The sequence below is a fragment of the Amblyraja radiata genome, chromosome 1, assembly GCF_010909765.2.
Source record: "Amblyraja radiata isolate CabotCenter1 chromosome 1, sAmbRad1.1.pri, whole genome shotgun sequence".
NCBI classification, from domain to species: Eukaryota; Metazoa; Chordata; class Chondrichthyes; order Rajiformes; family Rajidae; genus Amblyraja; species Amblyraja radiata.
The window spans coordinates 176,830,762-176,855,978 of record NC_045956.1 but is presented as its reverse complement, the minus strand read 5'-3'; the positions used below and the strand labels follow the sequence as shown (position 1 = coordinate 176,855,978).

Below are 25,217 nucleotides of genomic sequence, written 5' to 3'. Positions count from 1 at the left end.
TAATCACATGGACACAAAATGCTGGAGTACCTGCGATTTAAACCAGCATCTGCAGTTTTTAATTACATGTTCACTTTAATTGCATGTTCAAATTTGAGGTCATAATGCAACATCCTTGCTGTTTCAAGTCTGTAGTAAACCTACTTTGTTGCACTCGAGTATAATAAGTACCAAAATACTGGTTTGTGTTTAAAGTATTCACCAAGCATTGAAGATTTTGTGCAGTGAGCTTAAATTAAGAAATCATTCTGTGGCATTCAAGGTGAACTTGTAGACTTAAGGAAAATGTTAAGTGGATGGGCAATGATCTGTTAAATAATGTGGGAAAATGTGAATTTGTCCATTTGAGCATAAAACATAAAGAACACACATTATCTAAATGGTGAGAGATCACAGAGTTCAGATGCAGAGGGAAATGGGTGTCCAAATGCATGATTTATATAAGGCCAGGATGCAGATTTTGCATGTAATGAGATAAGCTAATAGAAAGCAAAAATACAGAGATTATGTTTCAGTCTTTTCGAGCGTTAGTGAGACATCCGTGAGACAAAACTTATCAGCCTGAAGAAGGGACCCAACCCGAAACATCACCTATCCATGCTCTCCAGAGATACTGCCCGACCAGCTGAATTACTCTCGCACTTTGTGGGGTTTTTTTGGGTGTAAATGATCTTCGATTATGTTAAAGGACACAAAGTGCTGGGATTACTCAGCAGGTCAGGCAGCATCTCTAGAGAACATGAATAGGTGACGTTTCGGGTCGGGATTCTTGATTATGTCATCTGCTTTCCTGAGGCAGCATGAAGTTTAAATTGAGTCAATGAGGGCTGGCTGTTTTATGTGATAGCCTGGGCTATATCCACAAGTTCACAATCTCATAAATTATAGGAGCAGAATTGGACCATTCGGCCCATCTCATCCCACCATTCAATCATAGCTGATCGATCACTCCCTCTCAACCCCATTCTCTTGCCTGTTTCACATAATCCCTAACACCCTTATTAATGAAGAATCTGTCAAGCTCCGCATTAAAAATATTCATTGATAAATGATGCGTGTTGTGGATGTAGCCCAGTCAATCACATAAACCATTCACTTGGCCTCCACACAGTCTGCGGCAATCCACCATCCTCATCTCCTTTCTAAAGGTACCTCCCTTTTAATCTGAGGCTGTGCCCTCTGATCCTATACTCTCCCACTAGTGGAAACATGCTCTCCACATCCACTCTATCCAGGTCTTTCACTATTCGGTAAGTTTCAATGAGGTCCCCCCCCTCATCGTTCTCCAGCGAGTACAGGCCCAGTGCCGTCAAACACTCATCGTAGGTTAACCCAAGTTCTGATGCATGAACTTGTTCACTACTGGAAGCCATCTGACCATCCGGCACAGCGGCGCAGCGGTAGATTTGCTGCCTTACACCGCTTGCAGCGCCAGAGACCCGGGTTTGATCCAGACTGCGGGTGCTGTCCGTACGGAGTTTGTGCGTTCTCCCGGTGCCGGGTGGGTTTTCTCCGAGATCTTTGTTTTCCTCCCACACGCCAAAGACGTACAGGTTTGTAGGTTAGTTGGCTTGGTTAAAGTGTAACAATTGTTCCTAGTGTGTGTAGGGTAGCGTTAATGTGCGGGGATCGCTGGTCGGTGTGGACCTGGTGGGCCGAAGGGCCTGTTTCCACAATGTATCGCTAAACTAAACTAAACTTTGTGAAGAGCTGTATTTGGGGTATTTTGTGTGGACTGCTGCATAATTTCTGCTCTCTTTGTACCATTTGTGAGGCGGCAGTTTTTAGATGCATTGCCAAGTTTGTCTGAGCAGTAAGTACACAGTCATCAGTATGGAGCAAGCCTCGGAAGCAAAACACAAAGTGCTGGAGGAACTCAGTTGGTTAGACAGCATCTGTAGAGGGAATTTGGCTGTATTTGCTGTGCTGTCCCTGCTATGAGATTGTGCATGACAATAAACCATCTTTGCTCAGAGTTGGTGCCTGTAATGTGACTGGCTCTGACTCACTCTGGAACAGAACATGTGAATAGATGATGTACTGACCTCTTGAGTCCATTAAGGTTGTTTCTCGTACACTTTCATTACAATTCTGTACATTTTCATTGTACAAGGATTTATTATTTAAATATTTCTACGACACAAGCCATAATGTGATCTTTCGACCAACCCCTGTAATCACGCATGGCGATATTTCTTACCCAGGGGTTTAGGTGAAGATAGATCTTTTGATTGAAGCAATTTTGCAGTGAAGTGGGAAGGTGTTTATACTGAACTAAGGTCTGCTTTTTATCATGATCAACGTTTCCCACAACTATATTTTATGCGTGATATAAATAGATTCACAAGTTATAGGAGTAGAAATAGGCCGTTCGGCCCATCAAAGAGTAGGAGTAAACGGGTCCTTTTCAGAATGGCAGGCAGTGACTAGTGGGGCACCGCAAGGCTCAGTGCTGGGACCCCAGCTATTTACAATATTAATTAATGATTTGGATGAGGGAATTGAATGCAACATCTCCAAGTTTGCGGATGACACGAAGCTGGGGGGCAGTGTTAGCTGTGAGGAGGATGCTAGGAGGCTGCAAGGTGACTTGGATAGGTGAGTGGGCAAATGCATGGCAGATGCAGTATACTGTGGATAAATGTTAGGTTATCCACTTTGGTGGCAAAAACAGGAAAGTAGGCTATTATCTGAATGGTGGCCGATTAGGAAAAGGGGCGATGCAACGAGACCTGGGTGTCATGGTACACCAGTCATTGAAAGTAGGCATGCAGGTGCAGCAGGCAGAGAAGAAAGCGAATGGTATGTTAGCATTCATAGCAAAAGGATTTGAGTATAGGAGCAGGGAGGTTCTACTGCAGTTGTACAGGGTCTTGGTAAGACCACACCTGGAGTATTGCGTACAGTTTTGGTCTCCTAATCTGAGGAAAGACATTCTTGCCATAGAGGGAGTACAGAGAAGGTTCACCAGACTGATTCCTGGGATAGCAGGAGTTTCATATGAAGAAAGACTGGATAGACTCGGCTTGTACTCGCTAGAATTTAGAAGATTGAGGGGGGATCTTATAGAAACTTACAAAATTCTCAAGGGGTTGGACAGGCTAGATGCAGGAAGATTATTCCCGATGTTGGGGAAGTCCAGAACAAGGGGTCACAGTTTAAGGATAAGAGGGAAGTCTTTTAGGACCGAGATGAGAAAATCATTTTTTACACAGAGAGTGGTGAATCTGTGGATTTCTCTGCCACAGAAGGTAGTTGAGGCCAGTTCATTGGCTATATTTAAGAGGGAGTTAGATGTGGCCCTTGTGGCTAAAGGGATCAGGGGGTATGGAGAGAAGGCAGGTATGGGATACTGAGTTGGATGATCAGCCATGATCATATTGAATGGCGGTGCAGGCTCGAAGGGCCGAATGGCCTACTCCTGCACCTATTTTCTATGTTTCTATGTTTCTAAGAGAGAAGAGACGCAACATCACTCACAGCTGTCAACTGACGCGCTTCCCCAGACCGCGCAGATCGCTGTCGTGGCGCAAAGAGACCAACTGTGGAGCAGAGATCGTATAGCTCCGCTATAGGATACTTGCTGCGCTGGGACTGAAGACCGCGTGAGAATTCTGTCTTCAGCGTGAGGGCGTGAGAATTTGCTGAAATGAGTGAGTCTCACGCTCAAAGCGTGAGAGTTGGCAGCCCTGAATAATCTAATGCTCACCTGCTGCTCTCTTGCTCTCACCTCTTGACCAGTTTGCCATCCAACATACCTATTCCAGCTGCTGCTACACCTTCCTCATGCACCCCTCTCACTCTGCCCATCTTTTCTGCTTCTCTTCCCCTTGCCCCCAGTAGGTTAACCTATGCAGGCTAACCTATGATGAGCATTTGACAGCACTGGGCCTGTACGCGCTGGAGTTTAGAAGAATGAGGGGGGGCCTCATTGAAACACAGAACAATGAAAGGCTTGGATAGAGTGGATGTGAAGAGGATGTTTTCATCAGTGGGAGAGTCTATAGCAAGAGGTCATAGCCTCAGAATTATAGGACGTTTGTTTAGGAAAGAGATGAGAAGGAACTTCTTTATTCGGAGGGCGGTGAACCTGTGGAATTCTTTGCCACAGAAGGCTGTGGAGGCTGTCAATGGATATTTTTAAGGCAGCAATAGATAGATTCTTGATTAGTACGGGTGTCAGAGGTTATGGGGAGAAGGCAGGGGAATGGGGCTAGGAGGGAGAGATAGATCAGTCATGATTGAATGGCGCAGTAGACTTGATGGGAGGAATTCTACTCCTCATCCTTATGACCTTTCTTATGACCCCATCTCCCTAACCCTCCTTTCCCACCTTTCCCACCCTTCCCAATCTCCCCACATTCCCCTTCTGCCCCTCCTCCCTCCCCTTCACCTCTCTTACCACGTCCCCCTCTCTTGCCTCCCTCTCCCTCTCTTGCCTCGTTCCCTCACCCCTCGCCTCCACCCACACCCCCTACCTCCGACCCTCCCTTCTCTTGCCCCCACCCTGCCGTCTTCTCCCCCTCTTCTCCCTTGCCCCCTCGTCCGCATCCCTCCACCTCCCCTCTCCCCCTTCCCTCCACTTAACCCCCTCCTCTACCCTCCCCCTCTCCACCCTACCCACCGCATTCCCCTCCTGTCTCCCCTCCTCCCCCTCTCCTCTCCACCCCCTCACCCCCCTTTCACCCCCACTCACTACTCCCCTTTTCAACCCCTCCGCTCCCCCCCCCTCCCATTTCTCTGTGGTATCTTTTGTCTGAGGTCCTTGCCTGTTTTTTTAAAACATAAAAGATCAACAGTGTATGATTGAGATTGCTTCTGTTTATTGTAATCATTCCCCTCCAGCTATTCCCGTGCTTCTCTCTGACAGCATCATAAAATCAAAGCCAGCTGTTGAGATAAACTGTGATAGCGCAAGTGGCAAAATCCTACTCAGTTGAAGAGTGAATTACTTGTATTCCTATTCTGCCTGTTTTTATAAATAATAATCGCTGCTAGGACTCATGCAAACATCAAGCATGAAGTGGAACATTTCACAAAAGCAACCATGTTATATTATTTAGGCAACGTTTCAGGTCGAAACCCTTCTTCAGTTCCGGGTCTGAAGAAGGGTTTCCACCCAAAACGTCACCCTTTCCTTCGCTCCATAGATGCTGCCTCACCCGCTGAGTTTCAGCAGCATTTTTGTCTACCTTCGATTTTCCAGCATCTGCAGTTCCTTCTTAAACGTGTTATATTATTTCACCCTTTGCTGTGATATGTGAAATAAATGTGAAATGTGCTTGGCAAGACTAACAGTATAATCAAGGTCGAGGCTCTTCTCTCTTCCCGCTCCCATCCCATAATCAAGGCCGAGGCTCTTCCCTCTTCCCTCTCCCATCGGTACAAACGTGTGGAAACGCACACCTCCAGGTTTAGGGACAGTTTCTTCCCAGCTGTTATCAGCTCAACTCAACCATCCGATCAACAACTGTCCTGAGCTGCTATCTACCACGCTGGAGACCCTCGGACTATCATAATCGGAGATAGACACAACAAGCGGGACAGGCAGCATCTCTGGAGAAAATTAATAGGTGACGTTTCGGGTCGAGACCCTTCTTCAGACTGAGTCATGGGAGAGGGAAACTAGAGGTATAAATAGGTACAGAACAAATCACAGCCGGCCGGCACCGATGTATCAAGAAAGGTGGAGCCCATGCTGGTTCATTGTTGGCTGTTGAAGAGGGGATAACGAAGGAGACGGATAGTGAAACTCTCAGGACAAATAGGGTGGGGGAGGGACGGAGAGAGAGGGAATGCAAAGGGTACTTGAAACTAGAGAAATCAATATTCATGGCTGGTACACAAAAATGCTGGAGAAACTCAGCGGGTGCAGCAGCATCTATGGAGCGAAGGAAATAGGCAATGTTTCGGGCTGAAACCCTTCTTCAGACTGATCAATAGGCAACTTATCGGGCCAAAACCCTTCTTCAGACTGATCCATGGCACTGGGTTGTAAGCTGCCCAAGTTGAATCTTTAATTGGACTTTACTGGACTATATCTTGCACATTAGTCCCTTTATCATGTATCTGTACACTGGACGGCTCAATTGTAAGCATGTATAGTCTTTCCGCTGACTGGTTAACACCTAACAAAAGCATTTTACTGTACCTCGGTCCACGTGACAATAAACTAAACTATTGTAGTGCCATTAAGCAGGTGTTGCAGTGCGTAGTACAGGAGCAATGTGATAAATGTGGACAGATGATGGGTGTTCAGCGTGGCATGAGCCTTATGGCGTTTCCCTGAAAAATACTTTTCATTAGATTATCGGGAAAATTGGGTGAAGAGCAAAGAAAAATTACCACGAAATTTTGCATACAAAGAAAATAGAAGTATGATTCAGACCAAATATTTCACAATGGATGGATGAGACATTGCCAGCAATACAGTTTGCTAGACTTCAGTTGTCGGACTTAAGCAATGGAGCGGCACCGTGGTGCAACTGGTAAAGCCGCTGCCTCACAGCGCCTGGGACCCAAGTTCAATTCCCTCTGCTGCTGTCCGTGTGGAGTTTGCACGTTCTACCTACGACTGTGTGGGTTTCCCCCGGGTGCTTCAGATTCCTACCCCATCCCAAAGGCTGGTTTGATTGGCCTCCGTGAATTGCTCATAGTGCGTCGGGAGTGTATAAGAAAGTGTGATAACAGAACTAGTGTTTGAGCGGGCGATCGATGGTCGGCTTGGACACGGTGGGCCAAAGAGCCTGTTTCCATGCTGTAACTTTCAATTTAGTTTAGTTTGGAGATACGGTGTGGAAACCGGCCCTTCGGCCCACCGAGTCCACACTGACCAGCGATCGCCCATGCACTAGTTCTAAACTACACACTTGGGACGATTTTACAGCAGCCAGTTAACCTACAAACCTGCATGTTTTTGCAATGTGGGAGGAAACCGGAGCACCCGGAGAGAACCCATGCAGTCACAGGGAGAACATGCAAACACCCTATAGACAGCAGCCAAGGTCAGGATCGAACCCTGGTGTCCGGTGCTATTAGGTAGCAACTCTACCGCTGCACCATTGTGCTGCCCAATTAAACAAAGACCCATAGGTAATTCTGTGTTAGTATTTTTACTGACAAAAAGTGAATCATAGACTTATATTCAGGAAGAAGAATAAAATTATTTCTTATTCAAGGTTTCTGTTAAGAGAAGCCTCAGTTAATGAATAATATGCAAATTTTTGTATAATCCATCAAATGTCAAGCAGCTCATTTTTTTTAGTCCCAAAACTTCCCTTCATTCTCTCTCTCTCTCTGCTTGTGGCTTTTCCAGTTAATGGGCAGAGTGTTGGAGATGAATTCCATATGCTGCATGTAATGTTTTCCAGCTGAACTTTATTCGTTGCAATTACTGTGTTTTTTTATGTTGGAGTACTTGACTTTTGAATGGCCTTTACACTAATGAACTTTTCCTCGTCAGACCAAATAAGCCATCTGTAATTTGGTTGTTTGAGCATGAAAAACGAGCAGGTTTTATGACGTGCAAAAAAAACAGTAAATGTGGTTCGATTAGATCTTTTTCTTTGCCAATTCTAAGCTCCAGCTCTTAAATGTTCCCACCAAGGTATTAGCTGCCTCGTTTCTTTTTAGTTTAGTTTAGTTAAGAGATACCGAGCGGAAACAGGACTTTGAGCCCATCAAGTCCGCGCTGACCAGCGATCCCCACACACTAATACTATCCTACACACACTGGGGTCAATATACAATTATACAATTTATGGGACGACAGATGGCACAATGGGCTAAGTGTTCGGCTGGCAACCGGAAGGTAGCCGGTTCGAATCCCGCTTGGAGTGCATACTGTCGTTGTGTCCTTGGGCAAGACACTTCACCCACCTTTGCCTGTGTGTGAATGTGTGTGAGTGATTGGTGGTGGTCGGAGGGGCCGTAGGCGCAGATTGGCAGCCACGCTTCCGTCAGTCTGCCCCAGGGCAGCTGTGGCTACAGAAGTAGCTTACCACCACCGAATGTGACTGAGGAGGGAATGAATAATGCGATGTAAAGCGCCTTGAGTATTAGAAAGGCGCTATATAAATCCCATCCATTATTATACCAAGCCAATTAACTTACAAACTTGTACGTCTTTGGAGTGTTGGAGGAAACCGGATATCCCAGAGAAAACCCATGCAGGTTACTGGGAGAACGTACAAACTCCGTACAGACAGCACCCGTGGTCTGGATTGAACGCGGGTCTCCGGCGTTGTAAGGCAGCAACTCTACCGCTTACACCACCGTGCCGCCCAATTTCTAACTAATAATAATGGGTTATAATAAATGTATGTTTTTATTTGCAAAGTAACATGCAAGATAATTTCTACTCCACTCTATTCAACTGGAAAGAACAGTACTAATTTAAAAGGCAAATGAAATCCAATTTTTACAATTCCAAGAAATGTGTTGATTCGAAAGAAAATATGCCAGGAAACAGCTGGAATTAAAAAGTATGTCATGCCAAATAAACTGCGTGAAAACTAGTTTCATTGTTTCATTTTTACGGTGAGGCGTGAGGAATCTTTAAAAACAAATGGTAATCCAAAGGGTAATGTGGAACAGATTGACTTCAGAAGTCCTAGTAACAGCATTTCATGTCATAGAAACATAGAAACATAGAAATTAGGTGCAGGAGTAGGCCATTCGGCCCTTCGAGCCTGCACCGCCATTCAATATGATCATGGCTGATCATCCAACTCAGTATCCTGTACCTGCCTTCTCTCCATACCCCCTGATCCCTTTAGCCACAAGGGCCACATCTAACTCCCTCTTAAATATAGCCAATGAACTGGCCTCGACTACCCTCTGTGGCAGGGAGTTCCAGAGATTCACCACTCTCTGTGTGAAAAAAGTACTTCTCATCTCGGTTTTAAAGGATTTCCCCCTTATCCTTAAGCTGTGACCCCTTGTCCTGGACTTCCCCAACATCGGGAGCAATCTTCCTGCATCTAGCCTGTCCAACCCCTTAAGAATTTTGTAAGTTTCTATAAGATCCCCTCTCAATCTCCTAAATTCTAGAGAGTATAAACCAAGTCTATCCAGTCTTTCTTCATAAGACAGTCCTGACATCCCAGGAATCAGTCTGGTGAACCTTCTCTGCACTCACTCTATGGCAATAATGTCCTTCCTCAGATTTGGAGACCAAAACTGTACGCAATACTCCAGGTGTGGTCTCACCAAGACCCTGTACAACTGCAGTAGAACCTCCCTGCTCCTATACTCAAATCCTTTTGCTATGAAAGCTAACATACCATTCGCTTTCTTCACTGCCTGCTGCACCTGCATGCCCACTTTCAATGACTGGTGTACCATGACACCCAGGTCTCGCTGCATCTCCCCTTTTCCTAGTCGGCCACCATTTAGATAATAGTCTGCTTTCCTGTTTTTGCCACCAAAATGGATAACCTCACATTTATCCACATTATACTGCATCTGCCAAACATTTTCCCACTCACCCAGCCTATCCAAGTCACCTTGCAGTCTCCTAGCATCCTCCTCACAGCTAACACTGCCCCCCAGCTTAGTGTCATCCGCAAACTTGGAGATATTGCCTTCAATTCCCTCATCCAGATCATTAATATATATTGTAAATAGCTGGGGTCCCAGCACTGAGCCTTGCGGTACCCCACTAGTCACTGCCTGCCATTGTGAAAAGGACCCGTTTACTCCTACTCTTTGCTTCCTGTTTGCCAGCCAGTTCTCTATCCACATCAATACTGAACCCTCAATGCCGTGTGCTTTAAGTTTGTAAACTAATCTCTTATGTGGGGCCTTGTCGAAAGCCTTCTGGAAGTCCAGATACACCACATCCACTGGTTCTCCCCTATCCACGCTACTAGTTACATCCTCGAAAAATTCTATAAGATTCGTCAGACATGATTTACCTTTTGTAAATCCATGCTGACTTTGTCCAATGATTTCACCACTTTCCAAATGTGCTGCTATCCCATCTTTAATAACTGACTCTAGCAGTTTCCCCACTACCGATGTTAGACTAACTGGTCTGTAATTCCCCGTTTTCTCTCTCCCTCCCTTCTTAAAAAGTGGGGTTACGTTTGCTACCCGCCAATCCTCAGGAACTACTCCAGAATCTAAAGAGTTTTGAAAGATTATTACTAATGCATCCACTATTTCTGGAGCTACTTCCTTAAGTACTCTGGGATGCAGCCTATCTGGCCCTGGGGATTTATCGGCCTTTAATCCATTCAATTTACCCAACACCACTTCCCGGCTAACCTGGATTTCACTCAATTCCTCCAACTCCTTTGACCCGCGGTCCCCTGCTATTTCCGGCAGATTATTTATGTCTTCCTTAGTGAAGACGGAACCAAAGTAGGTATTCAATTGGTCCGCCATATCCTTGTTCCCCATGATCAACTCACCCGTTTCTGACTGCAAGGGACCTACATTTGTTTTAACTAATCTCTTTCTTTTCACATATCTATAAAAACTTTTGCAGTCCACACACTCTAGTCATCTCTAACTTGGGAGTAGTTGTTTGTAAAAATTGGATTCAGAACATCTGCCTTGAGTCATGCTGCCTGCTCTGTATGCAGTTGACACCGTAATACACGAGAAGGACTTTGAGTATGACAACTTCTCTCTCCCCCTCTCTCTCTTTATTTGATCTGTCTTGTGGAGCAAGTGGAAAATCTAGTTTCAGGATTTCTGGTCTTAACTTTTGTCATTTAATGACACTTGAAATTCAACATTTCTAATCAGTTATTTGAGTTTAATAGCAGCATGTTTTCTAGCTCTCAGCGCCCGTTCCCGTTATTTTTGCTCAGTAGGTAGATTAATTTGATCGGATTTCGTGAGTCTTCGAAGTATGGAGTCTTCAGTGAAGAGTCCAAGGGAAGACTCTCTCTGGGCTGCCACCTCTGGTAGTTTGATGATACTGGGAATGTGACGTTCCCAGCGATTGTGATGGAAGAGTCCGTGGTCTGTTCTCTGTAATGTATACAGAACATGGGGCGGCACAGTGGCGCAGCGGTAGAATTGCTGCCTTACAACGCCAGTGACCCGGGTTCGAGCCTGACCACCCGTGCTGTCAGTGCGGAGTTTGTACGTGCTCTCTGTGACCTGCGTGGGTTTTCTCCGGGTTGCTCTGGTTTCTTCCCACACTCGTGCAGGTTTGTAGGTTAATTGGCTTTGGTAAGAATTGTAAATTGTCCCTAGTGCGTAAGATAGTGTAATGTACGGGAAGATCACTGGTTGGCGCAGACTCGCTGGGCCGAAGGACGTGTTTCCACGCTATATCTCTGAACTAAAACCAAACAAAAGTAAACTTTGAATGCATTGTCAAGAATGATACTGCTCACTTTGTTATTTACCTGCAGTGAACCTTCTGTGTACACTTGTGTCTCATAGCAACTTCTACGAGAGATGCAACAGATGGCGAGTCGACCCTTTGCCACGATCAATGTCGCCTTGGAGACAGAAGAGGAGCCACCTGATCTTATTGGAGGAAGCATCAAGGTAACCAGAAGCTACTTTCTTTACCTGCTATTTTACAGGAAGCAAACTCTTTGCTGGTGGATCTGTTGAATTAATTGCCACAGAAGGCTGTGGAGGCCAGGTCAATGGACATTTCTAAGGCAGAGATAGACAGATTCTTGATTAGTACGGGTGTCTTGTGTTACGGGGAGAAGGTAAAGAGAATGGGATTGTGATTGAATGGCGGAGTAGACTTGATGGGCCGAGTGGCATAATTCTGCTCCTATCAGTTATGAACATAAACTACGGTAGTGCCTTGTCCATTGTTTATTGTGGTGTATTGTTCTGTTTACAATGTCCGGTTACAATCAGTGTTTATTGGGAAACGTATAAAACCATTGGTGTGGCTACCTTACATTGACTACCTCCATCTCCTTGCATGGGGTGGAATGTATTAGTGCTGTAAAATGTCAGTATCACCCGTGCTGGAAGAGAAGTTGAAATAGTCTGTGAAGTCTGCGCATGAAATGGTCTGTGAAGTGTGAAGCTTGTAGCTGCTTCAAAGATGAGCGTTCCATTCATTCATTGCCACCCAATTGTATACAGTCACACAGTGTGGAAACAGGCCCTATGACCCAACTTGCCTACACCGACTAACATGTCCCATCTACACTAGTCCCACCTGCCTACGTTTGGCCCATATCCCTCTAAACCTGTACGATCCATGTACCTGTCTAAATGTTTCTTTAAATGTTGCGCTAGCACCTGCCTCAGCCACCTCCTCTGGCAGCTTGTTCCATACACCCACCGCACTTTGTGTGAAAAAATTACCCCTCAGGTTCCTATTAAATCTTTCCCCCTCACCTTAAACCTATATCCTCTGGTTCTCGATTTCCCTACACTGGGCAAGGGACTCTGTGCATCTACTCGATCTATTCCTCTCATGATTTTGTACACCTCTATAAGATCACTCTCATCCTCCTGCGTTCCAAGAAATAGTGTCCTAACCTGCACAACATCTCCCTCAGGCACATGCCGTGAGCAATTACTCAGGGTAGGCAGTCAGTCGGCTTTTAAAAAAAAATTAAACCGTGCATGCGCAGATTGTTCTCTCCGTAAAAATAAAAAATAAAAATAAAGACAGTAGTTCAAGTTCAAGTTCAAGTGAGTTTATTGTCATGTGTCCCTGTATAGGACAATGAAATTCTTGCTTTGCTTCAGCACACAGAACATAGTAGGCATTTACTACAAAACAGATCAGTGTGTCCATATACCATAATATAAATATATACACACATGAATAAATAAACTGATAAAGTGCAAATAACAGAAAATAGGTTATTAATAATCAGAGTTTTGTCCGAGCCAGGTTTAATAGCCTGATGGCTGCGGGGAAGTAGCTATTCCTGAACCTGGTTGTTGCAGTCTTCAGGCTCCTGTACCTTCTACCTGAAGGTAGCAGGGAGATGAGTGTGTGGCCAGGAAGGTGTGGGTCTTTGATGATACTGCCAGCCTTTTTGAGGCAGCGACTGCGATAAATCCCCTCGATGGAAGGAAGGTCAGAGCCGATGATGGACTGGGCAGTGTTTACTACTTTTTGTAGTCTTTTCCTCTCCAGGGCGCTCAAATTGCTGAACCAAGCCACGATGCAACCGGTCAGCATGCTCTCTACTGTGTACCTGGTGAAGTTAGAGAGAGTCTTCCTTGACAAACCGACTCTCTGTAATCTTCTCAGGAAGTAGAGGCGCTGATGAGCTTTCTTGATTTTTGCATTAGTGTTCTTGGACCAGGAAAGATCTTCAGAGATGTGCATGCCCAGGAATTTGAAGCTCTTGACCCTTTCAACCATCGACCTGTTGATATAAATGGGGCTGTGGGTCCCCCTCCTACTCCTTCCAAAGTCCACAATCACTTCACCAATCCACCCTCTCCCTTGAGCCTCACATCCGCCATGTCATTAAAACCTCCTTCTTTCATCTACGCAACATCGCCAAACTCAGACCCTCTCTCACACCTCCCGCTGCTGAAAGACTCATCCATGCCTTCGCCAAACTCAGACCCTCTCTCATCTCCTCCCTACTGGACTATTGCAACTCACTTCTCCTTGGCATCAGCTCCACCTACATCAACCGACTCCAACTGGTCCAGAACGCAGCCGACCGACTCATCGCCCACACCAAATCCTGGCATCACATCACTCCAGTCCTCAAACAACTTCACTGGCTTCCCATCTCCCACCGGATCACCTACAAAATCCTGATCCTCACCTACAAAGCCCTCCACCATCTGCCCCCCCCCCCCCCATATCTCACTGACCTCCTCTCCCCCTACCAACCCTCACGGTCCCTCAGATCCACATCAGCCGGTCTCCTCTCCATCCACAAGTCCAACCTCCGCAGTTTTGGGGACAGAGCCTTCTCCAGGGCAGCTCCCAGGCTCTGGAACTCCCTCCCCCAACTGATCCGCAATTCCGTGTCCCTCACCATCTTCCAGTCCTGCCTCAAGACCCATCTCTTCACCTCTGCCTATCCTTAGCCCCACGTCCCCCTCCCTTTTCATCTGTGCATTAATTGCCTCATATTGTGTTTTGAATTGAATTCTGTCTTTGTGTACTAGTCATGTCTCTACTATTTATTTCATTCCCCTTACATGTTTTTCCTCTACCTGCTAAATTTTTGTACGGTGTCCTTGAGACTCTTGAAAGGCGCCCATAAATAAAATTTATTATTATTATTATTAGTTCCTTGGTTTTGCTGGTGTTGAGGGCCAGGTTATTGCGCTGGCATCATATGGACAGTTGCTCGATCTCTTTTCTGACTCATCCCCATCAGTGATACGCCCCACAACAGTGGTGTCGTCAGCGAAAGTGATGATGGAGTTCGCACTGTGATTGGCTACGCAGTCATGGGTATAGAGTGAGTACAACAGGGGGCTGAGCACGCAGCCTTGAGGTGCTCCCATGCTGATTGTTATCGAGGCTGACACATTTCCACCAATACGAACAGACTGTGGTCTGTGAATGAGGAAGTCGAGGATCCAATTGCAGAGGGATGCGCAGAGACCCAGTTCTGCGAGTTTGGTAACCAGCTTGGAGGGGATGATTGTGTTAAATGCCGAGCTGTAATCGATGAATAACAGCCTGACATATGAGTTTTTGTTGTCCAAGTAGTCCAGAGCGGAGTGGAGGGCCAGCGAGATCGAGTAACAATTCAATTTGCCCATGGCTTCCTACTCTCCTTTATTCTGAATTACTGAATGGGTGGGGGTGAAGGGTGATGGCAGGTGGAGAGATGGTGGGAAAAACGGGAGCACAGGGGAAAGTTGAATCAGTTGTCATCTTATTGAATGACAACACTTGTTCAAGGGACCAATTGGGGGGAGAGTTCCTTTCACAGCGTGTGGAGAGTCTGTGCCAGGGGTTAAAGATGCGGGGAGGGCAGGAGTGTTGAGAAGGAGGGGGTCGGGGATAATGCCAGTAACTCACTCACCGCTGCCGCAGCGCTCCGGGCGCGAAGCCACCGCATTGTGGCCGGGGAGGGAAGTAGCTCGGGTGGCCGCGAGCGGCCGCCAGGACCCGACAGCAAAACTGGCCGCCACTTCAGCGCCCTCTGCTGGCCCGCTCACCTCTGGCAGTGCTCTCCGTCTGAACACCTCTCACCTGCCGCTCGCTCATGTCAGCCGCTTCCCGCAAATCCTTAAATTCCCACAGCCGAGTAACCTCAATCGCGCTGTCGGAATTTAAGGACATGAGTGAGGCCAGCGAGCGGCAGGAGAGAGGTTTTTAGACGGAGAGCTGCCAGAGGTGAGCTGGGGCCGGCAGAAGGCACTGAGGTGGCGGCCGGTTTTGCTGTCGGGTCCCGGCGGCCGCTCGCAGCCACCCGAGCTTCTTCTCCCCCCCTCCCCCCCTCAATGCAGTGGCTCCGTGCAAGGAGCGTCACAAGTGGGTTACTGGTATGATCCAGATCCACTCCTTCACAACGCGCCTACCCTCCTCGCAACTTTACCCCGGGCCAGACTCCTCAAACGCTGTGAAAGGAGCTCTCCCCCCCCACCCCCACACCTGGGAAATACGGTATTTAAAAACATCACCAAGAAATGTACTTACCACATCATTGGTGCACGAGCTCCATTCTTCTCTCTCTGTTTCCTAAGATACACTTAAAATAATGCCAATCCATATTTGAAAAACCCGCCAAGAAACTAGCGCTGCGCATGCGCGGTAGGCTGCTGCACCTGCGCAGTGCTGCAAAGGCAGAATTTCAGTTGCCTTCAGCCCCGCTTGAAATTGACGGCTTCCAGCAGCGCTGACGGCACGTGGGCTACACAGACCTTCAAGGGTTACAAGCGCTGCGGATGAAAGGTACAGAAAATTATGCCTACCTAACAGATTGATCTCTTAGATAGGCATAATTCTCCCATGCCTTTACTATTTATATTTAGTAATATTTAGTAATTAATATTTAGTAATTTCGTTATAATTTTAGTCAGGGTAGGCAGTGCCTACCTTGCCTACCCTGATGGTACGTGCCTGATCTCCCTATAGCTCAGTCTGAATCAGAATTGCAATGGTGTGCCAAATCATAAACTCCACATATCAACCACTTCCAAAGTCTGTGGCCTTGTTCGTTATGATCAAATGTTATGGGGAGAACACAGGAGACTGGGATTGAGAGGGAAAGGTAGATCAGCCATAATTGAATGGCAGACTCGAGTATCTCTAATGTCTAATGTCTAGACTTGATGGGCAGAATGGCCTAATTCTGCTCCTCTGACTTAGGAACTTATGATCCTGTTTATGTTATTAAATCAGAGCAGTGATGTGATTGAGGAGAAAATAGAAGTTCAGTCAAGTCAGTATTACAGGAAACAAGGATGGAGTCAGGATAATGTGCACTGCAGAAACGAGGGTCTGATTTATATTTATTTTAACACAGTGAGGGTAACAGGGAAGGACAACACCACCAGGGGCGCCGAACGATTGGCAGCCCCACCAACAGTCTGTCTGTTTTTTCGTCTTTTTTAAATTTTTTAGTGTGTTTTGAAGTTTGTGTAAATGTTCTCCGGTTTGTTTTATATGGGGGGAGGGGGAGGGGGAAACTTTGTTTTCAGTTTCTTACCTTGCCGGAGATGCGATTACTTTCCGGATCGTGTCTCCGGTCACTCTGCGGCCTACCATCAATGGAGCTGGAGGCCTCCTCAGACTGACCATGAGCGCCCTTGCGGGGCGTGGACTTAACGTCGGAGTCGATCCTTTGCCTGGGATCGCCCCAACCGCGGCCTGCGGACTTGACCATCGAGCACGCAGTCTCGGGAAAAGCTAGTCGGGCCGTGCATTCGAATGTATATTCTAATAAGCAAGTGGACACATTTTTGAATTTCAAAAATAAACATGATGAATAAAAATATATAGAAGAAATACTAAAATCAGTGCTGAGGTAGCAATAAAGCTGCTCGCTGTTAATGAAATGGGAAGTTACCTTTTTTTATATTTTAACAAATAAATTTGGAATTACATACTACTGCTGGGATGGAAAGATGTTGAAAAACTTTTATCCTTTGTATCTTTTCATACAGCGCCCTCCATAATGTTTGGGACAAAGGCCCGTCATTTATTTATTTGCCTTTGTACTCCGCAATTTGAGATTTGTAATAGAAAAAATCACATGTGGTTAAAGTGCACATTGTCAGATTTAAATAAAAGGCCATTTTTATGCATTTTGTTTTCACCGTGTAGAAATTACAGCTGTGTTTGTACTGGGCAAAATCGCACACATCTGCTACAAAAGAGTACTATGAAAATATTTTTCCCAGTTCATTCTCACCTCTTCCAAGATGGAGAGGATTGGTAAACTCGTGGGAGATGGAGATTGGTAAACTTGTGGGAGAGTTTAGGACTAGAGGTCATAGCCTCAGAATTTAAAGATGTTCTTTAGCAAGTTCTTTGGCAAGTAAGGTAAACGTAAATCCGAAGGATTTCTACCGCTATATTAATAGCAAAAGGATAACGAGGGATAAAATTGGTCCATTAGAGAGTCAGAGTGGCCAACTATCTGCAGAGCCAAAAGAGATGGGGGAGATATTGAACAGTTTCTATTCTTCGGTATTCACCAAGGAGAAGGATATTGAATTATGTGAGGTGAGGGAAACAAGTAGAGTAGCTATGGAAACTATGAGGATCAAAGAAGAGGAAGTACTGACACTTTTGAGAAATATAAACGTGGATAAGTCTCCAGGTCCGGACAGGATATTCCCTAGGACATTGAGGGAAGTTAGTGTAGAAATAGCAGGGGCTATGGCAGAAATATTTCAAATGTCATTAGAAACGGGAATAGTGCTGGAGGATTGGCGTACTGCGCATGTTGTTCCATTGTTTAAAAAGGGGTCTAAGAGTAAACCTAGCAATTATAGACCTGTTAGTTTGACGTCAGTGGTGGGCAAATTAATGGAAAGAATACTTAGAGATAATATATATAAGCATCTGGATAAACAGGGTCTGATTAGGAACAGTCAACATGGATTTGTGCCTGGAAGGTCATGTTTAACTAATCTTCTTGAATTTTTTGAAGATGTTACTCGGGAAATTGATGAGGGTAAAGCAGCGGATGTTGTGTATATGGACTTCAGTAAGGCCTTTGACAAGGTTCCTCATGGAAGGTTGGTTAAGAAGGTTCAATGGTTGGGTATTAATGGTGGAGTAGCAAGATGGATTCAACAGTGGCTGAATGGGAGATGCCAGAGAGTAATGGTGGATGGTTGTTTGTCAGGTTGGAGGCCAGTGACGAGTGGGGTGCCACAGGGATCTGTGTTGGGTCCACTGTTTGTCATGTACATCAATGATCTGGACGATGGTGTGGTAAATTGGATTAGTAAGTATGCAGATGATACTAAGATAGGTGGGGTTGCGGGTAATGAAGAAGAATTTCAAAGTCTACAGAGAGATTTATGCCAGTTGGAAGAGTGGGCTGAAAGATGGCAGATGGAGTTTAATGCTGATAAGTGTGAGGTGCTACATCTTGGCAGGACAAATAAAAATAGGACGTACATGGTAAATGGTAGGGAATTGAAGAATGTAGGTGAACAGAGGGATCTGGAAATAACTGTGCACAGTTCCCTGAAATTGGAATCTCATGTAGATAGGGTGGTAAAGAAAGCTTTTGGTGTGCTGGCCTTTATAAATCAGAGCATTGAGTATAGAAGTTGGGATGTAATGTTAAAATTGTACAAGGCATTGGTGAGGCCAATTCTGGAGTATGGTGTACAATTTTGGTCGCCTAATTATAGGAAGGATGTCAACAAAATAGAGAGAGTACAGAGGAGATTTACTAGAATGTTGCCTGGGTTTCAGCAACTAAGTTACAGAGAAAGGTTGAACAAGTTAGGGCTTTATTCTTTGGAGCGCAGAAGGTTAAGGGGGGACTTGATAGAGGTTTTTAAAATGATGAGAGGGATAGACAGAGTTGACGTGGAAAAGCTTTTCCCACTGAGAATAGGGAAGATTCAAACAAGGGGACATGACTTGAGAATTAAGGGACTGAAGTTTAGGGTAACATGAGGGGGAACTTCTTTACTCAGAGAGTGGTAGCTGTGTGGAATGAGCTTCCAGTGAAGGTGGTGGAGGCAGGTTCGTTTTTATCATTTAAAAATAAATTGGATAGTTATATGGATGGGAAAGGAATGGAGGGTTATGGTCTGAGCGCAGGTATATGGGACTAGGGGAGATTATGTGTTCGGCACGGACTAGAAGGGTCGAGATGGCCTGTTTCCGTGCTGTAATTGTTATATGGTTATATTATATGGTTTAAGGAAGGAGATGAGAAATTTCTTTAGTCAGAGGGTGGTGAATCTGTGGAATTCTTTGCCACAGAAGGCTGTGGAGGCCAAGTCAATGGATATATTTAAGGCAGAGATAGATAGATTCTTGATTAGTATGGGTATCAGGGGTTATGGGGAGAAGGCAGGAGAATGGGATTAGGAGGGAGAGATAGATCAGCCATGATTGAATGGTGGAGTACATTTGATGGGCCGAATGGCCCTAATTCTTCTCCTATCACTTATGGCCTTATAAGGTGTTATAAGGTGTTAGCCTATTGGTGAATGAGGATTTGAGGTTAGTTTGTAATGGTAATGTAAACAGGCGAGTCATTGATTGACAGTGTGGCCAAGAGGTTTTGTTCAGGCTGTCATTTCTGGTTGCAGCGCACCTCAGACTAGGTATGAAGATTAGTACAGGTGTCAGAGGTTATGGGGAGAAGGCAGGATAATGGGGTTGAGAGGGAGAGATAGATCAGCCATGATTGAATGGCGGAGTAGACTTGTTGGGCCAATTGGCCTAATTCTACTCTTATCACTCATGAGCTTATACCTCTTGAACGATTACCATTTCTTCCACATGCTGCCTGACCCTCTGAATTCCTCCAGCACTTTGCGTTTTGCTTCATTACAATAGTGCTGGAGGAACTCCGTTGGTCGGGCGGTATCTGGGAAGGGAATGGATGGGCGACCTTTCGGGGTGGCTCCCTTCTTTAGACTGATGGTGTGGTGGGTAGAAAAATGGAAAAGAGATGTTGGTCAAAACCTGGCATGGGGAAAATGGGAAGCATGGGTGTATGGAACGTGTTGCCAGAGGAGGTAGTTGAGGCAGGTACTATCACAATGTTTAAGAAACATTTAGACAGGTACATGGATAGGATAGGTTTAGAGAGATATGGGCCAAACGCAGGAAGATGGGACCAGTGGAGATGGGGCATGTTGGTTGGCGTGGGTTAGTTGAGCTGATAGACCTGTTTTCACGCGCTATGATTCAATGACAATGATTAGATTAGGCTCATCACCTTTATTTATTTAAAATATGTATCATTTAAAAGTGCTACTAGTGCTACGGGTAGCGCAGCGGTAGAGTTGTTGCGGTACCACGCTTACAGCTGCAGAGGGCCAGGTTCGATCCCGACTATGCGTGCTGCCCATCTGGAGTTTGGACGTTCTCCCCATGATCTGCGTAGGTTTTCTCCCAGATATTCAGTTTCCTCTCACACTCCAAAGATGTTCAGGTTTGTAGGTGAATTGGCTTGGTATAAATGTGAAATTGTCCCTAATGTGTGCAGGATAGTGTTAATGTGTAGGGGTCGGTGGTCGGTGGTCGGCCCATACTCGGTGGGCCGAAGGGCCTGTTTCCGCGCTGTATCTCTAAACTAAAATAAACTATTGATCTGGGTCCAAAACAAAAGGCAATTGTTTAGACCCATGTGAGTCATGCTGGCCCATGCTTGTGTTAATTCAGAGAGCTGTTGAAGATTACATTTGATAGCCTGCCTTCTGTCTTGCAAATGTTATTTATGCAGCTCAGGTATCGAGATGAAGTAAAGCAAGTGCTAACCATGATTTAGGGAAACAAATAATTTCACTGTTGAAATTGTTCATAGACAAGACATCTGTTGGGAAGTTCAAGTTGTCTCTTTGAGATTAATGATGTGATTGTCTGCAACGTAAGGTGATTCCTGGAGCTTAAATCTTAAGTCTATGCTTCAAATGTTAGCCTGGTGCAGTGAGCATCAACATGCTGAAAATAATCTGAAACCAGTTCTTTTTTAATTAATTTTACTGTGTACATGCCTCATTGTTCCCTTCCCCATAGCTACAATGAACCCTTCTATGTAGGATGGAACTGCAGATGCTGGCTCAAACCGAAGATGGGCACAAAAAGATGGAGTAACTCAGCGGGTCAGGCAGCATCTCTGGAGAGAAGTAATAGGTGACATTTCGGGTCGAGACCATTCTTCATACTGATAGTCATGGGAAAGGGATATGAGAGATAGAAATAGTGATATAGAAAGCTATAGAACAAATGAATGAAAAATATGCCAAAAGATAATGGTGATAAAGGAAACAGGCCATTGTTAGCTGTGGGATAGGTGAAAACGGGTTACAAACAATGAAACTCAACAAGATGACTGAAACTAGTAAAATGACTTGGGTGGGAGAGGGACGGAGAGAGAAGGGATGCCAGGGTCACTTGAAGTTAGAGAAATCAATATTCATACCGCTGCGTTTCTACATTTCTTTGATCATCGTCTGTTTTGATCTGTCATTTTCACACCTTACCCTTCCGTATCTGTAGTTTCCCTCTCCCGGGACGCTCAGTCTGAAGTAAGGTCGAAAACGTCACCCATTCCTTCTCTTCAGAGATGCTGCTTCACCCGCTGAGTTACCCCAGCATATTGTGTCTATCTTCGGTGTAAACCAGCATCTGCAGTTCCTTCCTACACATTTCTTATGCCAGTAACTGTGCTGAGAAAATATTTAGATTCCACGAATTGGAGCCAATCTGTCTTGCTTTTCTATTAAGAATTCATGTAACATTGAAGAAACAAACGTTCAAACAAAGTTGCCTGAGGCGCTGAAATTTCACTTTTGATTCACTGTGAGTTGGCCTGAGTATTGAAGATCATTTAAGGCTATATTTATTTCACTGCGGTAGCTGTATGTGGCTTTTGTAGCGTATTGTTATTCATAGATTCTTTTTATTCATCCACGGGGCTTGGACAGTTGCTGGCAAGGCAGCATTTATGAGAAACAGGAGCAGGAACGAGCCAGAAAAGATTCTGATGACACTTGGGGAAGATCAACACAAAATGTTGGAGTAACTCAGCAGGACAGGCAGCATCTCTGGGTAGAAGGAATGGGGGCATTTCGGGTCGAGGCCCTTCTTCAGACTGAGAGTCAGGGGGAGGGAGACTCAGAGATATGGGGATCTCATATCACACAGAGAGGGGATCTCATTGAAACATATAAGATTGTTAAGGGTTTGGATACGCTAGAGGCAGGAAACATGTCCCCGATGTTGGGGGAGTCCGGAACCAGGGGCCACAGTTCAAGAATAAGGAGTAAGCCATTTAGAACGGAGACGAGGAAACACTTTTTCTCACAGAGAGTGGTGAGTCTGTGGAATTCTCTGCCTCAGAGAGCGGTGGAGGCAGGTTCTCTGGATGCTTTCAAGAGAGAGCTAGATAGGGCTCTTAAAAATAGCGGAGTCAGGGGATATGGGGAGAAGGCAGTAACGTGGTACTGATTGGGGATGATCAGCCATGATCACATTGAATGACGGTGCTGGCTCGAAGGGCCGAATGGCCTACTTCTGCACCTATTGTCTATTGGAGGGTGAGGTGTGAAAACGAGAGATCAAAGGGGACACAGTCAAGGAAGATGTAGACTAGATCATTGTTAGCTAGGGGAAGGTGACAACGAGACATACAAAGATAAAATTTAATCAGGAGGACAGCCAGACGTTGAAGAACTAAGATGGGGGAGGGATGGAGAGAGAGAAGGAAAGCAAGCGTTACTTGACGTTAGAAAAGTCAATATTCATAACGCTGGGTTATAAACTGCCCAAGCAAAATATGAGGTGCTGTTCCTCCAATTTGCTTTGAGCCTCACTCTGACAGTGGAGGAGGCCCAAGGTAGAAATGGGAGGGGGAGTTAAGGTGCTGTCCCACTGCGGCGACCTAATCCGCGAGTTCACAAGAGTGTCTTCGACCTTCAAGCTCGAGGGCACTCGCCTGAAAAACCTCGAGCTGGATTGACCAACAGCGATGAAACTGCTAGCTGGATCGACCGACCACACACACACACACACGCACGCGCGCACACACACACGCACACAAACAAACGCACACACGCACACACACGTACTAGACTAAGTGGGACCTGTTGGGTCCCATGTTCACATGGGAGGGCTGGTCCCCCAACGCAATATTCCACCTCTCCACCAATTCCCAAATTGGTGGCCAGTGGTGGGGGGGGCTTTCTGGAGGGCTAGTATGGGAGTTGTGGGCTGAAGGGACTGGTTTGCAGAGGGCTAGTATGGACATTGTGGGCCGAATGGATTCTTGGGCTGGCAGCTCAGTCACTTAAGCTGGTGGGCTGGCAGTTGACTCACGGCTATTCCTTGTAATTCCTTTATTCGAGGAGGAGGAGCCATCTTGGGGAACGGCTGCTAACCAGCAGCCGTCCGTTTAATTCGCTTTTTTAAAAGTTTTTAGTTAGTCCTGTGTCTCGTCCGTTTGGAGAAATTGACTTTTAAATGTGAGGGGTAGGGGGCAATTTTGTTTCTAGGTCCCTACCTGGTCGGTGAGGCAGCTTTTTCTCCGGGCTGCCCGTCGACCCGTCCTCGCGGCCTACCAGCGGGCTTGGAGCGCCGTTTCCTGGTGGGGACCGCCCAGCACCTCGGCTTCGGTGGCGGCACAGCGCTGGAGTGATATCGTGGAGCGGAGCGGGCGATGCCTTGCCTGGGTCGCCGCGCTGGATCAACGCGCTGGAGCTCCGGTGAGCTTTGACCGCCGTGATCAACACCTCCGGGCTGCGGGTCTGCGGAGCGGAGCAGGCGGCGCCGATTTCAACATCGGGAGCCTGGGAGCTCCAAACCGGCGCGGCCTTGTCGGCTTCGGAAGCCGCGGTCCCCAGTCAGGAAGCGGCTGTTCCAGGTGGCCCAGCCGCTGAGTGGACTCTCCCGACGCCGGGGCAACACCATCCGGTGAGAACGGCCAGGAACATCGGGCCTCCGTAGAGGCAACTGCGGTGGCCTCAATAGGCCTGACTTTGGGTGAACTTCGGGTTGGGGACTGGACATTGTGCCTTCCCCCACAGTGGTATCCATTGTGGGGGGATGATTTTTTGTCTGTACGTAATCCTGTTAGTCTTTGTCCAAGATGGCTGCCGTGAAGAGAGAGTGGACGCTGGCGCGCTTTAGCTGCCGCTGCTCTCTCTTCACATTGTGTTTTTGATTTTTTGTTTTTGGACTGAATTCTGTTTTTAATTTGTATTTCTGTGATGTCTTTATTATTTATTTTATTCTGATTATATGTTTTTTATTACTGTTAATCTTTGTAAGGTGTCCTTGAGATGTCTGAAAGGCACCCAAAAATAAAATGTATTATTATTATTATTTTCAAGCAGGGTGCAAGGCCTCCAAATGCAGTTTCCTGCCATTTCAAGCAGGGTGCAAGGCCACCAAATTCAAATGCAGTTTCATACCATTTCAAGCAGGATGCAAGGCCACCAATTTCAAGTGCAGTTTCATACCATTTCAATCAGGGTGCAAGGCCACCAAATTCAAATGCAGTTTCATTCCATTTCAAGCAGGGTGAAACCACCATAAAAACCACATAAAAACCACACTCACAGTGCAGTAGACATTCAGTGTGTTCAGTTGATTCACAGCTCAGGCAGAGATTCGTGACCTCTCCCTCCCCATTTTGCAGAGACTGAGCCACGCCCACTCTTCTGGGTTTATAGTCCCTCCCCACTCCCACCGGAAGGGGCGTGGCCTTCATGGCGTGATTGGCAGGAGCGAGAATCTCAACACTTTTTAAACACTAATAATTCTTATTTTTCATCGATGGGAAAAATCCTCGGCACCTGATGAGCAGAGGGGGATTGAGTAAGATGGCCAAACATCACAGCCGTACGTGGTAGCGTTTTTTCTAAAATCAATATACGGCGCAAACAGGAAGTGGTCAAGATTAGACTTTTAAACTTTTGCATTTTCAAACCAACCACTGTTGCATTTTCAAACCCAGTCGACCCATCCTTTCATCTCGGTGGGACTGTTTCCGTGCTGCATCTCTAAACTGAACTGAACCATACTTGAATTGTACATTCTGAGCTTATATGTAGATAGATAGCCTGATTTACTGCAAGTTTACACTCAGAAGCACATTTCTATGTCTTGGGTGTTAGCCTGTGCATTTTTTGAT

The 25,217-nt window shown here is 46.0% G+C and overlaps 1 protein-coding gene across 2 annotated transcripts in view; it reads left to right on the top strand.

The window, feature by feature from the left end:
• Positions 1-25,217, top strand: part of atrn (attractin) — a 358,557-nt gene that overhangs the window by 306,592 nt on the left and 26,748 nt on the right. For both annotated transcript variants that reach the window (XM_033035556.1, XM_033035562.1), the window contains exon 27: positions 11,404-11,511. In XM_033035556.1, coding sequence (XP_032891447.1) covers positions 11,404-11,511 — 108 coding nt within the window. The remainder of the gene's footprint in view (positions 1-11,403; positions 11,512-25,217) is intronic.